The sequence below is a fragment of the Lactuca virosa genome, chromosome 5, assembly GCF_052849685.1.
Source record: "Lactuca virosa cultivar CGN04683 chromosome 5, Lactuca_virosa_CGN04683_v6, whole genome shotgun sequence".
NCBI lineage: Eukaryota > Viridiplantae > Streptophyta > Magnoliopsida > Asterales > Asteraceae > Lactuca > Lactuca virosa.
In genome coordinates, this window is record NC_136430.1 from 102,879,643 (window position 1) to 102,896,113 (window position 16,471).

Consider the following 16,471-nt stretch of genomic DNA (forward strand, 5'->3'; position numbering starts at 1 on the left):
CATTGGCCGATTTGTCAACTTGATGTTAAAAATTCCTTTTTACAAGAGCATTTACAAAAGACAATATACATGCATCAGCCTCTGGGGTTTCGTGATCCATGTTATCCTGACCATGTTTGTCTTTTACAGCGCTCTCTATACGGTCTTAAACAAGCCCCACATGCTTGGTTTCAGCGGTTTGCTCAGTTTTTGCTTCAACTCGGGTTCACTAACAGCCATTGTGACAATTCCTTGTTTATTTTTAAACAGGGGTCTCAGATTGCTTATTTACTTATGTATGTGGATGATATCATTCTTACTGCCTCGTCTAAAAAATTACTACATCAGATTTTTGTTGCTCTTGGGACAAAGTTTGCTATGACGGATCTTGGAGATCTCAACTATTTTTTGGGAGTGTCTGTGGTTAGAGATTCAAAGGGCATGTTATTATCTCAGCACAAGTATGTTATCGAAATTTTATCTCGAGCCAACATGCTCAACTACAAACCAGCTAAAACTCCTTCAGATACTTTAGCCAAATTGGATGACTCCGGTCAACCTGTGTCTCTGTCTCTGACCCTTCCCTGTATCATAGTCTTGCCGGAGCTCTTCAATATCTTACGTTTACCAGGCCTGATCTTACATATGTTGTTCAACAAATATGTGTATATATGCATATCCTCATCATTGTCAACCTCTTCATTAGCCTTCCTCCTTTATACACCATAATGGCTAGGGAATTGTTAGCTTCATCATCAAAATGTACTTCACCTTCATCCGGTGATCTGATATCATTAAGGTAGTCTTCATAGTCTATTATTAGGAAGGAAATGTCATGCTCTTTATAAACCTAAATTTCCTTGTTATGTGCAATAAAATAAGACATAAAGCTAATGTCTTCATCATCATTAGGCAGTGCCCCAAGTGTGCTAGGGGCATCAAGAAATGGTGATAAATAGAAAGAGCATTATCATGCTTGAGTTCTCTCATTGTGATATAAACATTGTATATAATACAATTCTTTATGTTTATCGTAGTCAACATCATCATTAATATACATGGATCCTTCCATGGGATCGAGTCGTTATGTCTATCACATTAAAGTAGTCAATATCGCTATCAATATACATCCTTTCATGGGATCGAGTGAATGAACCTAGTATGATGCATCTTTACAATGAGGATGTTGTCGTAGGCTCTTATAAATAAAATTGTAGATATGTAAAATAACATCAAACATAAAAGTTAAAAACATCCAAAAACTAACAGGGGAGCGTTTGAGAGCTTCTAGCTTCTAGCGTTTGACAAAACGCTCCGTTTTAAACAGAAAGTCTTGTTTGGCACTACAAGCTTCTAGCGTTTAGTTTAAACAAAACGCTCCAAATTCAAATGCTACTTCATGTAGCGTTTAACAAAACGCTACAAGCTACAAGCTACCCGTCACCCGCTACCAGCTAATTTTGCCGAACACGCCCTAGAAATAGCTTTTGAATTCGGAGCTTTTGTTTAAACTAAACGTTTTAACCTCTTGCTAACGGAACTATTTTCTAATTGAAGATTTTTCCTAAAAAAATCCTAAAATATTTCGAAGTTCATTAAATCACTTTACTCACCGATAGTGAATGGCTTCCAATCAAATAGATATAACGAAGGATCAAATAGTAAATAAGAATCAATGAACAAGAGAATCTTCAATTCATCATTCTGTATGTAAACTCACTTAAATATAAAACGTAGGTATTATCAAACGAGAACCTTAACCTATTCACCAACCCACCAATGAAATGAGAAAAAAGTTCTATAAATAAACGAATACAACTCCTACACAAACTCACCAAAATTAAAAGAAAATAAATATATAAACTGCATGTCTGGTATTTTCTTTTAACCACGACACGATAGATTTGTTGTTTATATATATATATACTAAACAAAAATCACAAAACGTCAAAACCCTAACAATCAATCCCACATTGCCCACGAGTCGCATCCAGCGAGTCATCCGAGGTGAACGGGTCAATCCGCACCCACAACAGCGAGAAAATCGAAGCAAGAAGAATCGACCACACGATAACGATGGTGGGTGTCCGATTTTGTCTACCCAACAAACCCTTGAGGAAAGGATACAAATGAACGATAACCCAAATCGCGAAAAACAGTTTTCCGAACAACGGACCCCATGACTGGTACCCGCTGTTGATGGCTGAAGAGACGCCGGAGACGATTCCGACTAGGTTCAGAATCAGGACGGTGGTTGGCGGGATGAGGAGAGCCGTCCATTTGAAGATGTAGAGTTCTGCAAAATCACCGTCTTCGTCGTTTGCCTTTGATGTGACGGTGAAATTTGTGTCGATTCCGGCGAGGACTTTGAGTAGACCTTGGAAAACGGCGAAGAGATGAGCAGAGGTGCCACCAATGACCCAAAATTGTTCGTTTCTCCACCAGTCTTCGATGCTTACACCACTCCACCGGAGCTCTAAGATTCCGGTAGCGGCAATGGAGATAAAAAGAAGAATAAACCACATACTAGCGTAGTTGCTAATCTGGAAAGACGATCAGGCAAGAATTAGATGAGGTTTTTAAGATCCAATTCTGTATCTTTCATATTCGAAATTAACATGAAAGTTATTTTCCATTCAAAACCAACCGAAATGACATATAAAAGCAAGTTTGAGTGGGAAACATACCTCAGGAATGATGAACTTTCCAGTGAGAAGGCAGACAGCAGGAAGCACACAATAAGCAATTAGTGGGAGAGAGGTGAGAGGATACACAATCGTATTGATGTATGCGAGCCTTTCCAAAGGTTTCAATTTACCATTATACCCATACCAAATGGGACAATGTCTACTCAATAGAATCTCAATGGAGCCTAAAGCCCACCGAAGCACTTGATTCAAACGATCAGAAAGATTGATAGGAGCTGAACCCTTGAAAGCAGGACGTGGTGGCATACAGTAGATTGAAATCCATCCTCTTGTATGCATCTTGAATCCAGTCAAAATATCTTCTGTCACCGATCCATAAATCCATCCAATCTGTGAATGTTAACCAAGATTAGTCATATGATATATCAAACAGGGAAATTTGTACTTTACTCTTTTTTTTTAGTTGGAAAGGGCAAAATGGTCATTTTCACAAGTTTAGAAGATAAAATTACCTCTTTACCCCATTCAGTCTTGTCCTCATAACCACAACTAATAACATGGATAGCCTCTTTCAAAAGGGTAGCAGGATTTGTGGTTGGTGGAATGCCTCCATTCTCCATAAAAGTAGCAGAAATGAACACCGAAGATTGACCAAATCGCTTTTCTAAACTCCTTTGGGACATAAGTAGCGACTTCTCCTCATCATATCCTGATAAAATTATATATTTTTAAAAAAGAACATTGATAATTTTACAATATAAAGTTGAAATCTTTGTATGAAAACCAGCAAACCTTCAACACCCTCTTCCATATCTTCCATATTGAAAATGGGAACGGTTGATTCGGTTCTTTTCATGGCTCTCTTTTTATCAATATATTTCTTGTTACTATTTCTTCCTTTCTTTCGTGAACCACAACAACTTTTGACAATAACATTTGGCTCTAAGTCAGCCTCGGTCAACACCGGATCATATCCATAAAGAGCTTGTCTATTGAAACAACAACCCGTCCCCACATACACAGGCCCCTGAATCCCATCCAGCCCTTTCAAATTGATCTACAAAACACAGACATGACTTAATCTGGTAAGCTATATATTTTTTAAACATCATTAATGTAGAAGATGCTAAATGGAAAGAAGAAAAAAATTAAGGAAACATACATCAAAGAAGACAATGTTGCGATTAGCATATCGATCGTGTAAATCAATTCCATCAAATCTTTGTGGGAATTGAACATAACATGTCTTCCTTCCATAACCAGGATCCATCATGAAACACATAGCTTCTTTAAGAGCTTTACTATTGTTGAAGTAATGATCACAATCGACATTCAATAGATACGCGCCATTTGTCAAAACCGCAGATACTCGTATCTGTGAATAAAAAAGGGTCGATTAAATAAACCATTAATAAATCACAAACTACACAAAAAAGTAACCCAAAAAGGCGAAACAAGGTGGGACAGGGTGCAAAAGACATAAATACCCTTCCCATCCTCATCATCGAAAGCTTGTTGTGTCACATCCCGTCAATGTGTGATGGCCAACTTTTTATGGCTGTATTTTCGATGATGAGGATGAGGATGAAGAGGGCATTTACGTCTTTTTCACATAGTAATTAAAAAAGGTGATAAAAGAGAAAAGTGAACAAACCAAAGCATTCATAGCACCGGCTTTTTTGTGATGTTGGAAACCGGGACGTTTCTCACGAGAAACATAAACAAGACGTGGCAGTTCATTGCCATCAGTATCAAGGCCTCCACTGTGTCCTAAAAACACCTATAAACAAATACAGATATTTATGGAAAATGAGAAAAAAAAAAAATCTAAAATGTAATTATTCTTGGAAGTTAAAATTGTTTATTACCTGGATCATTCCAGGATGATCCCTAGGGTTATTTCCAGGCCAAGGAGTTCCATCTTGCATTTGCCAGCCTTCTTCTGGCATCTTTTGTGCTTTGGCTACAAGAGCATTTACTCTCACCTTGAACTCTTCATACTCTCTCTGTCATCAATATTTTATAAGCAACTTTTAAAGGAAAAAAAAAAAAAAAAAAAAAAACTACTTTAAATTTAGTTACCTTCATTGCTCTACGTTCCTTGACAAAAGAAGGTTGAATTTTGTCCTTGAGATAATCAATTTTTTGAGCAAAGTAGAACTCGGGTGCTCTGGGTTCAATGCTGTGTTTCTTGCAAAACGGGACCCACTTTCTTGCAAACTCTGCGGTTTCAGAGAGGGACTCGAATGATAACATGGCAGAACCATCATCAGATACATAGCATGAGACTTTGTCAACAGGATAATCAACAGCTAGAATTGATAAAACTGTGTTTGCTGTGATGAGAGGAGGCTCTTTTAATGGATCCACTGTACTCACAAACACATCGATTGGTGCTAGCTGTGATGGCTCCCCATCCCTATCATATCTGCAACAACAACAACAACTTAAATGACCATTTTACCCTTTTGTCTAGAAATGATGTTGAATCAAAAGCAAGTGTTTATTTGAGAACCGGTTAGCTATATATGAGTGTTTCTTTTTCACTTAACGCAGAAATGACTTAATAGAGAAATAGAAATGAATTGAGACTTTCCACATTAAGGGCTAACTTCTTACAAATCTGCCCTCATTTGTTTTAGGGTAATCACAAAAATAACCAAAAAATGGTAAGGTGATATCACAAAATGACCACCTTTTCAACCACTATTATATTTTGGAATTTAAAAAAAAACAAAAAAAATTACCTCAATGCCAGCCTGTCAAGGTAGGTCTCACGTTCCACAGGATACCATTTTGGGAACTGATCAAGAATCCATGATAAAGCAAACCAAATCTCACAAATAACAGACACCAACCACAAAGGATATGCATCATTCACAGGATGAGTGACACGATATTGCAAAAAGAAACCCAAAATAATCAACCGAAGAATAATCACAATTCGATATGGAGTCAAATGAGTTGATGAAATGGGGACCACTCGACTCAGTGGTTGCCTAGCATCATCAGCCCTATCAAAAACAAATCAGATCAACATAAGAATCAAGATTAAAAGTTTTTGAAAATTGCTATCTTTTAGGTATGAGATATGTGTGTACAAAGATTAAAAGATGCATACATTTGCAATTCTTCACCATTAGATCCAGTCCTTTCAATTTCACCTCCTTTTCCTTCACCACCATATCTATTTGTCATCTGCATCATATTCTTCTCCTGTTTTAGCTTCCACCCTTCCACTCTTTCTTTCCAGTCAACATTCCCAAGCCCATAAGAATTCAAATCTTTTGATGGGTCCACAATTCGCACAGGAACTAAATGAAACATACAACATATTAAATGTCAGATTTCTGTGATTTTATAAACTATTTAAACTTAAAATAGTGTTTTTTGGTAGTATTTGTAGTGAAAAAAGAGGTACCTGGTTGTCTGGGGTCGATGTATGGAAGTGAGTGGACATGCTTGTCACCTGGGCCTAATGGGCCTGAAGTACTTCTTACTGATAAATTGTCTGGTGTAATACTTGGAATTTCACCAGATACCTGAAAATAGAAGAGAAATGGACGATTGAATATATTGTAAAAAATTATCAAGCATAATGATCAAAAGGAATGATTTATAAGAATCATCACTGACTTGTTGGCCATTAGTGAGAAGGGGAACTGGTTGTTGAGAATCATGTCTAGCAGAAGAAGAAAGATCAGGATCATCTCCCTGCCATTGACGTCTACCCTTGTTTCCTTGAGGATAATTAAACTCATTCTCCAAATCATCAACATCATCCTCATCATCATCACCATCAACTCGAGGGCTCCCTAAAAGATATCATTACCATTATTCTAAATTCATAACTTCAATTATTACATTAAGTTTTTGATGAACATGAGCTATAAGGTATAAGCTTGCTAACCTTTGTGTCTTTTGTATCGAGTCTTGCATTGAGGACAAGATTGATTTCCATCTCTCCTTTCGTACTCATAACATGGCCTGCATACAGGGAACGCACACTCATTGCAAGCAACGAAGATGTCATTGGTTTCAGTGAGGCCTACTGTGTCGCCACAAATCTGGCATATCTGTCCGTTTAAATTCTTCAATGGCTTCGGCTGCATGATCAATGAACAAAATGAATAGTTATTCAACAGTTTTCCACAAATCAAAACTCCTGAAAACCAAATCTGAAGTAGAATTATCGAATCCCGAATCAAAAAGTGGCTTAATTATGCAATCGTTGAGGAAGAACGTGAACTAACGAATCAGTTCACATGTCAAATCAACGAAAAGCAGCCGAAAATACAAAAAGGGAAAGACGAACTCGTGTATCAAAATTCAACAAGCACTCACTACTGAGCTGATTACACTTAGATCTAAATGAAATTAACAAAATTGAATTAAATAAAACTTATATCATAATTTCACTGTTACACACTGGTGCTTCACTTAACGATTAGATCTACACAAACAGATCAAATTTCAGTTCAAAGACCAAAATTCATGGGTATTAAAGAAAAAGTGAAAACACATACCCCTCCATCAGAATCATGCCTTATTCTCACCAACTCATTCCTCTTATGCGATCCAGCCACCAATCCGGCATTCGCCTCCATCTCTTCCAATTAAAGAAGAAACAGAGGATGAATCGATAAACCCAAATAAGATCAAATGAAATTCGGGGTATTCGATGAGTTGACGTGAGATCTTAAGAAGGAAAGAGGAATTTGAGATGGGTTTTCTTGTCGAAATCACATGGGCATCGTCTTGAATCTTCAAGCGGCCATTTTGGGATATCTTCTTGAGTAGGCTTCTCCTTTCACTTGATATAAACCATTACCTTTTCGATTATTTTATTCGCGTAGTTGTGTAATAAAACAATTATACCGGCGTAACCGGTTGCCGGGAAACGGTGGCCAGCTCGGCTCGGCTTCACCAAGTCTATATTTTGACTTTAGACTTAACTAACCACTTAAATCAAGCCACGTGCGAATTTTGCTGTAACTCGGTCACCATCTACAGTCGTCACCTCTCACCGGTGTTCTCTCTCTCGGTAATATTGTGCTGTTGACAGGGTGTCGTTGTTGTGTTTACCGGTGACAGCCGGTTAATTCTGTCCGACACTTAAGTGGCTGTCGGTGCTTGCTTTTGCTGATGTCACCTCTTAAATTCCGTTTATATAATTTATATTGCAAATTGAATTAAAAATCAAAATCATAAAAATTCTTTAATAAATTTTTTTTTACTTTTAGTAATTTATGGTGTGTTTGGGATTCTTCTCAAAATTTTTATTGGTTTTTTGAATTATATATATATATATATATATATATATATATATATATATATATATATATATATATATATATATATATATATAGAGGGTAGGTTCATATGAGACGGCCTAATTTTGTGAGACCATGAGACGCAATCCTAGCCACTCATTTATTAGATAAAAAAATATTTTTAAAATGCAAAATAATTGAAAATTTTCGAATTTTTTTTTCAAATATTATTTTCGTCATTTATATCTTCCAAAAAAAATTAAAAAAATACAAAATAAAATAAAATAAAACAAAATACATTTTTTTACATATTCTTATAGAATATTAGAATATTTTACATATCTGACAAATCTAGTAGAATATTCTAACATTCTAAAAATCACATTAGATATTTACAGTGTGATATTCTATTAGAATATTTCACGTATTTTTCAAAAACAGCGGTAATTATTTATTTATTTATTTATTTTTTATTTATTTTAGGTAATTAAAGTGACGAAAATAATAATTAAAAAAAATCGGATTTTTACTTTTAAAATTATTTTTAGATTTGGTCTCACGGTCTCACAAAATTAACATGGTCTCAAATGAACCTGAACACACACACACACACACATATATATATATATATATATATATATATATATATATATATATATATATATATATATATAGAGAGAGAGAGAGAGAGGTGGGTTCAAATGTTTCTCACATCCATTGTATGCTAGAATGCACCAATAAGAATTTAGTATTAATTATATGTATATTAAACGCTATCCATACTTATAATGTAACGACCCAAAAATCGAGGGTAAAAATTTCATTTTTAATATAGCTAAAACATTGATATCATTTACTTCAAACATTTCAAATTATCATTAAGTAAAACGTTTATCAGAGTTCATCCCAAAATCATTCATTGCGGAAATCATAGGTGTGTGCACTGCGATCAATCCGAGCTCTTTATTTCCAAATCGATGGTACCTGAAACAAAACTGTAAACCGTAAGCACAAAGCTTAGTGAGTCCCCCAGAGCATACCCCACATACACAATCCACATAACACATATCATGTTAGCTATAAAAGCTACCAGTATCACATAAGCCATGCATACATAAAACCTAAGAAAGCCATGGGCTACCCCACATGGTCTTACATCCAATGCCATGGGCTACCCCACATGGTCTTTACCTAGGACTGCCATGGGCTGCCCCACATGGTCTTACATCCAATGCCACGGGCTCCCCCCGGGGTCTTCCCTACAAGTGTCACAAAGACAACTAGCATAACACATATCATATAATCACTAGCATACCACTTAGCATAAGCTAACTATCATACCACATATATGTCTTTCATGCAAGTATCACAAAGACAACTAGCATAACACATATCATATAATCACTAGCATACCACTTAGCATAAGCTAACTATCATACCACATATCTCTACTACAGCTAGTGTAACACATAACATAAAATGGGCCGGCCTTGGTGCCTTAGACCCATTGGTATGGTGAGAAGACTCACCTCGCACTGCAGAAGCTTCCCGCATGAATTCTTTAGTTGCTGCCCTGCCAGCTTCCCGAGCTGTCACTACCAATCAATATACCCAATTAGCAATTGGGTCCCATACCATAATCCTTAATCCATGCATGGGGTAAAATGACCATTTTACCCCTGCCCCAATATGATCCAAAACTAAGGCCCAAACCCAAAACAAAAGCCCTTCATTATAATGTCCATAAAACCATCAATGGCCCAATATTCCAAATTGGGCCCGGATCTTTCTAATGGACCTTATACTAAAGCCCAACACCAGGTAGACTTTCCAAGCCCACTAGTGGCCCACTAATGGCCCAATTTGCTCAATTGGGCCCAATCCCTCTAATGGGCCTTACCCTAAGCCCAAACATATCCTTGGCCCAATACATCTAACTTCTGATGGTCCACTAAGGCCCAAAGGCCCAAAGTCCATTGCATGGCCCAAACCGAGGCCCAAAACACAATAAGCCCATAACTGATGAGTACGCTGGGCGTACTCCTATGTACGCTAAGCGTACAGGCCAAATGATGCTTACGTTGGGCGTACCTGCACGTACGCTCAGCGTAATCCCCTGTTAAACAATTTTCCCATTAAGTGCTTAATACTCTACTCCAGAGCTACAAACACACATCCAAGTCCTTTTCAACGTCTTAAACCATAAAGTTGCTTACTTGACGGCTTTGCATGGCCCACATAAGCTCAAACTCCAAAAATGATAATCTACTTCCAAGGAAATGGTCTTAAATCATGCATGAGCCCATTAAGACTTCCAAGATGGCAACTTTCTGCCTTAGGGACTCATTTAACACTGAGAGTGGCAACTCAAAGCCTAAGAATCGGATTTCAACCATAAAGTTCCATCCTTGGGACCAAAATGAACTAAAACTCACAATGGTATATCTACATGAAAGAGTTGACAAGGTTGAGACTTTATACCTCCAAAAGCTTGCAAATTTGATGAAGGTTCTGGATCTAGAAGCTTGACTCCAACCATAGCTTGATCACCAAGTTCCTTCTTCTTCAAGGTCCAAACATAACAAGTCATAACCCAACTAGATCCACATGAAAAAGCCACCAAGATCCAAACTTTATACTTTCTGGAGTTAGATCAATATGATTAGGGCTTGGATCCACAAGCTTCAAGCCAAGCAATGCTTCCTCAAGGAACTCCTTCTTCCACAATAAGCACCAAAAACCCACTAAATCACCAAAAAGCTCAAGAATCACTCAAATGGAGGCTAAGGGTCGATTTCTAGGGTTTAGAGGGATGGAGGCTGAAGATATTAGGGTTAGGTTATGAGATAAGGAGCTTAAATAGGGTCCAAGACCCTAAAATAGGGTTCTGATCTGACTGGAGTACACCCAGCGTACTCCTGGGAACCTTCGCGACCATCCTGGTCAGTACGCCCAGCGTACTCCAAGGTACGCCCAGCGTACTACCTTCTTTACTAGTACGCCCCGTGTACTCGGCTAAGCCTGAAAACCATGAAACTTCCGAAGGTCATAACTTCTTCGTTACAAGCCCGATTTCGACGATCCTTATATCCACGGAAAGGTGACGAGAAGCTCTACACATCTATCAACTCATATATTCCTATAGACCTTCCCAACAAAAGTCCATTTTCCACAAAAGCCCGAACTGACACTTTACCGAAATACCCCTAAGCTCCAAAACACAAACCGAACACCCGAATCACTTCTAATACATCACCCGCACCCAAATGGGCCTAGATCTTACCTTCTCTAGAGCCATACTCCTTATGATGACCAACCTTCGGCCCACAGCCTCAGACTAGAAGTCAATTCGGAACAGAGCGTTACAACTCTCCCCCACTTAAATTAGATTTTGTCCTCGAAATCATGCATTAATATCCCCGTCATACCAGACAACCTGGGCGACACCGCCACAAACCCGAGAATACCACAAACTTCCCAAGGCAACTGAAACCAACCCTCACAGGGTTCTAGAACCCAAAGATGAACGAATTCCTTGCAACCTGATCACATCTACTTCATCCGAACTCTGAAGTTCGAGATGGTCTGTCTCCCTGACAGACTGCCCACATTGAACTGATTTCACAAGAAACCAGCCTAGATAGACTACTTCCCACTCGTAATACCTTGAGGCTTCCTAAAGAAGAAAACCACTGATCAACTACGTCTACCGAATAACAAGCAATTCCACACACAGACCCCAAATCACTGAAGTCGCTCCTACTCCTCTTGCTGCCACATGGCTGCTTTCCTGGAGAACACCCAGGGACCTCCATGGTCCCAACCTGTCTACCAACTGTCCGGAACACCACACACATACCTGATTGCTGAGCTAAAACACACTCAGCAGTCCCCTGCGACCTCCGAAGCGACCCCGTCTAGCAGTAGTTGCCCTACCGCCACTCATGACTCCGACGATCCTTCTGACACATCCAATCATCATAACCCGACACCATGTCGCCACTGAATCCAATACAATAGCACGCGCTACCCAAATACGGTAGTCTTTCGTCATTCCCAGTCTCCTCCGTCTTGCCGTTTCCCGATTCCAACATGTCGTGGCCCTATTATTGATGGAACCAGCCCGAGACACATCATGATGGCTTAAGCTCCCATCGAACCAAACCCATTCATTACCCTGGTATCCTGCATTTGATGCCCTTGGCATCCTGATGCTCCCAAATCTCATCTCACTGAAATAAAATCATGTACTGAATATGCGCGAACCCCGATTTGGAATCCTTTCCGAAACGAGTCGATACCCCGCTACTACCTCGAGATCAATAATGCACCATAACTTCCGACATTCCTTACTTGACTGATAAATAGATACCCTTAGCCGATTTCCCGAGACTACCAGTCCCGTACCCGGTCCAACCATCAGGTTCCCGAGAGATCAAATATCGGGACTACCCAGCCGTAGCCCTCCTGCGTCACGTAAGACTTATCCACAAGATCCTGCGACTCAAGACCCAAACCCTTGACTCAACAGCCTCTACTAGTTCCATCCTAAATTCCCATACCCATCCGGGCTCTCCCCCGGATAACTGATCGGTCAATCACCTCTGATCCTGATCCTAACTAAGCTGTGGCTCCCCCACAACCCTGCGGACTAGCCTGTCCTAGTCCAAATCACCTGGAAGAATCCGTGAACGCTACGACACCCCCGCAGTCTTACAACACTCTCTACTGCTAGTGAATGTTATGGCTCCCCCGTAGTCTTATAAAACTTCCCACACTATCTGACCGATAGTGAATGCTACGGCTTCCCCGTAGTCCTACAACACTTTCCACACTATCCGACTGCTAGTGAATGCTACGGCTCCCCCGTAGTCTTACAACATTTTCACCTTCACATGCTCACTGACCATAGCCCTATCGCTCATCTATCAATCCAAACACATCTCAACATTGAGCGCCCACGTGGTCTTTCCTCCCAACTGAGCTCAAACACTGACTGGAACTCTACCTGGTTCCCTCCCCCAAAGCCTGCTATATGACATCAGAGGACACGATCCAAATGTTTGGGAGTTTCCCGAACTCCCATCCACGATATCCTATATTCAGTCAGCCCCTAAGGTCGACTTTCCTCCCCCAAAGGGGAATGTGACACGCGTCCTCGTCTTACACTTGCTTCTATCCTGGATATCTGAATAACCCTCCCCCACTTAGATTCAACTAAGTCTGCTCAACATATGAGAATTGAAGGATTCCCACACCCTCTCTCGTTCCAATGATCAATATACTGACGGCCGGTGCTTAACAAAGCTTTAACACCATGAATAACCCTTCCAAAACAACACGATTCCCGAAAACCAGCTAACACTTCTTGAATCCCAACAATGCCAATTACTATAGCTGTTCAAACTGATATCACACTCAGATCTCAGAGTCCAAAAGTCGGATGCTCCAATCAAAACTTCAGCAACAACTCTCTCTTCCTTTTGACAACCCTGAAAGCCTTTCCAAACATAATAGCTAAGGTTACTGGAATCTAGACATAATTCCCTCGTACCGACCCTTGAACCAAACCCGACCATACTCACAATGACACTCGAATGCTAGAAAAATCCGCGATATGTCAGGAGATAACCCCGAACTACTCCACCCAAATTCACAGTTTGCAGATGGAATGCGTGTAGCTCAACCACCACCTGAGATAACAACCAACAATACGCCTTCCCATGCTGAAGAAAAACATCTGCTACTAAATACAGGCAACACTGATGGGGAGGCAAAAGTGTATATACCTTGCACCCTTGCCTGCAGGAGTTCCGATCTCCCCAGTCTGACCCTAAAAAGTGGGGTCCCTTCCTGCTGGGCTCCGGCTCTACCCTCTCGTCCAATGGTGATTCTCAAAATAGCCGGAACAGATGCACTCATCGCTCCTCTCTGATTCTCCAACGGTCGACCACCTTGTCCCCCTTCTGATTGCAACAAATATAACGGGCTTGCCCCCTGTGGGCAATCCTTGAAAACGTGACCAAACCTGCTACACCCGTAGCAACTCAGATTACTGAACATAATCCGACAACGAGTCAGAGCAATCACGGTATATGCGGATTACGCTCCGTGTGGTACATTCGTCTGAAGATCTTTCAAAGATTCCTCGACATGCTGAATGGCATTTGACAACCCTTGCTAACCCAGACAATAGCAGAGAACCGACCCGAGATCCAACTTATCACCATTCCAAAGCAATGCAAATTCCCGATATTCACCGGGAATGGCCGAAGATAGCATATCCGCAAACATCTGGAGAAATCCTGACCACCTCCTCCTGAGAACATGATGTAATACTTTATTCCGATCCTAATGACAATCCAACCCTTGGAACGAAACTCCATCGTGCAGTTTCCGTAAGCGTTGCGCCGAATCTAGCCCCCAATGGCCTCTCAAAAGCCGATCCAAACTTCTGGATCTCTTCCTGAGATCCTCCATTAAATTCACATGACCTGAACCTCTTTGCCCGAGGTACTCCCAATCAATCTTCCGCCCTCGGGCTCTGGAATCCATATCATCCCGGGTCTCGCTCCCTGACCCACTCACTGGCACAATTGCCACAACTACACTGCAATAACTGGAGCAATATCTGCTCTAAACCGAGCTACAAACTATCCCTGAGACTTGGTCTCCAATCCCGAATGTGCAATCGATCGCACCATCAATCCTCGCCGCCTGATATAAGAGATTCAAGGCGAACTCAAAATCCTAGCAGTCCTTCCGCTAACTGGCTCACCATCGGAGCCGGGACCCAACCCTGGTCCTTTCCCTTGCACGCTCATCCGCATTCTGCACAGCAGCTACCCCCACGATCCAATCATAATCAAAATTTCTCTTTCCTAGGCTTCTTAGATTCTCCAAGACTTTCCCCGATTCGAGTATGGATCCTGTGCTTCCAGTAGTATGGGCCCAATACTACCTTCCACACCTATCCATACTTTCCTTCGGAATCACCCCGGATCCTCTAAGTCACCTATCCCACTGATGCGCCAAATATCCGCCAAACAGCAACACAATATCCACCGAAGCACCTACTAGGCTTCCTCTAGGCTCCCAACCTCACTGAACCGCCCCAACTAACTCACTGGAGCATATCCTAGGCTTTCCTAGGTTCTCAACCTCGCCCTGCCATCAGCTGTTGAGGAACTTCCCATGATGCCAGCCATCCACCTCATGGATATCGTCATATCCGCTTAGTAGCTGACTCCCATCACTCAAGAGTTCCACAAAGCACAAAGCAAGCAGCATTCGTGCAGTAGCACTCCGATCCAAAGAACTATCATAGAACTTTCCGTCCACATGTCGCGACTTGCGCTGTTCACATCCATCCATCCTCACTGTCGGCTGCCTTATGCATGCAAATTATACACAGAACAGGATCTAATAGACTGTCGAATAATAGACTCTACCCTAAGACCACAGGAAATAAGGTCAAGTCAGCTATTCTAAGGCTATAAGATCCTAACCGTATACAATTTTCAAAACATACACATTGCAGTTACAAATACCAATTATCATTCTCATTCCAACATGACATCCAATATCCTCATGGCTACAAGCACCACATATCAGGCCAACCTATTGCTGACTAACCAGCACTAGCATGCAAGTCTACTAGCTCATACAACATATACAGGTATCTCCCCTAGCCCTAACTAGCATGCGATTCATAGATTCATAATCAAATCATAACAGATAACAAATGTGGGTATTCTGGGGAAACTTACTTGAGCTCGGCTAATTGCATGCACCACACCCTTTCTTGTCTTAGAAATTCTACACTTAGAACATTTTTCTTTTGAAAGCTTTACAGATCCTCAGTCTGAGTTCAGACACACTCGAAAGTATGTCCGAATCCCTCAAACCAAGGCTCTGATACCAACTTGTAACGACCCAAAAATCGAGGGTAAAAATTTCATTTTTAATATAGCTAAAACATTGATACCATTTACTTCAAACATTTCAAATTATCATTAAGTAAAACGTTTATCAGAGTTCATCCCAAAATCATTCATTGCGGAAATCATAGGTGTGTGCACTGCGATCAATCCGAGCTCTTCATTTCCAAATCGATGGTACCTGAAACAAAACTGTAAACCGTAAGCACAAAGCTTAGTGAGTCCCCCAGAGCATACCCCACATACACAATCCACATAACACATATCATGTTAGCTATAAAAGCTACATGTATCACATAAGCCATGCATACATAAAACCTAGGAAAGCCATGGGCTACCCCACATGGTCTTACATCCAATGCCATGGGCTACCCCACATGGTCTTTACCTAGGACTGCCATGGGCTACCCCACATGGTCTTACATCCAATGCCACGGGCTCCCCCCGGGGTCTTCCCTGCAAGTGTCACAAAGACAACTAGCATAACACATATCATATAATCACTAGCATACCACTTAGCATAAGCTAACTATCATACCACATATCTGTCTTCCATGCAAGTATCACAAAGACAAATAGCATAACACATATCATATAATCACTAGCATACCACTTAGCAAAGCTAACTATC

General features: G+C 40.5%; 1 protein-coding gene across 1 annotated transcript; it reads right to left on the minus strand.

The window, feature by feature from the left end:
* Positions 1-1,655: 1,655 nt before the first annotated feature.
* On the minus strand, positions 1,656-7,448 carry LOC145117552 (cellulose synthase A catalytic subunit 1 [UDP-forming]). The gene is made up of 14 exons (XM_079053844.1): positions 7,154-7,448; positions 6,538-6,733; positions 6,264-6,442; positions 6,049-6,169; positions 5,749-5,941; positions 5,375-5,641; positions 4,710-5,055; positions 4,496-4,633; positions 4,282-4,407; positions 3,790-4,002; positions 3,420-3,684; positions 3,140-3,336; positions 2,667-3,017; positions 1,656-2,522 (listed from the first exon to the last, which is right to left on the minus strand). The coding sequence occupies exons 1-14, from the start codon at positions 7,232-7,234 to the stop codon at positions 1,935-1,937; spliced, it is 3,261 nt and encodes a 1,086-aa protein (XP_078909970.1). The 5' UTR covers positions 7,235-7,448; the 3' UTR covers positions 1,656-1,934.
* Positions 7,449-16,471: the final 9,023 nt, after the last annotated feature.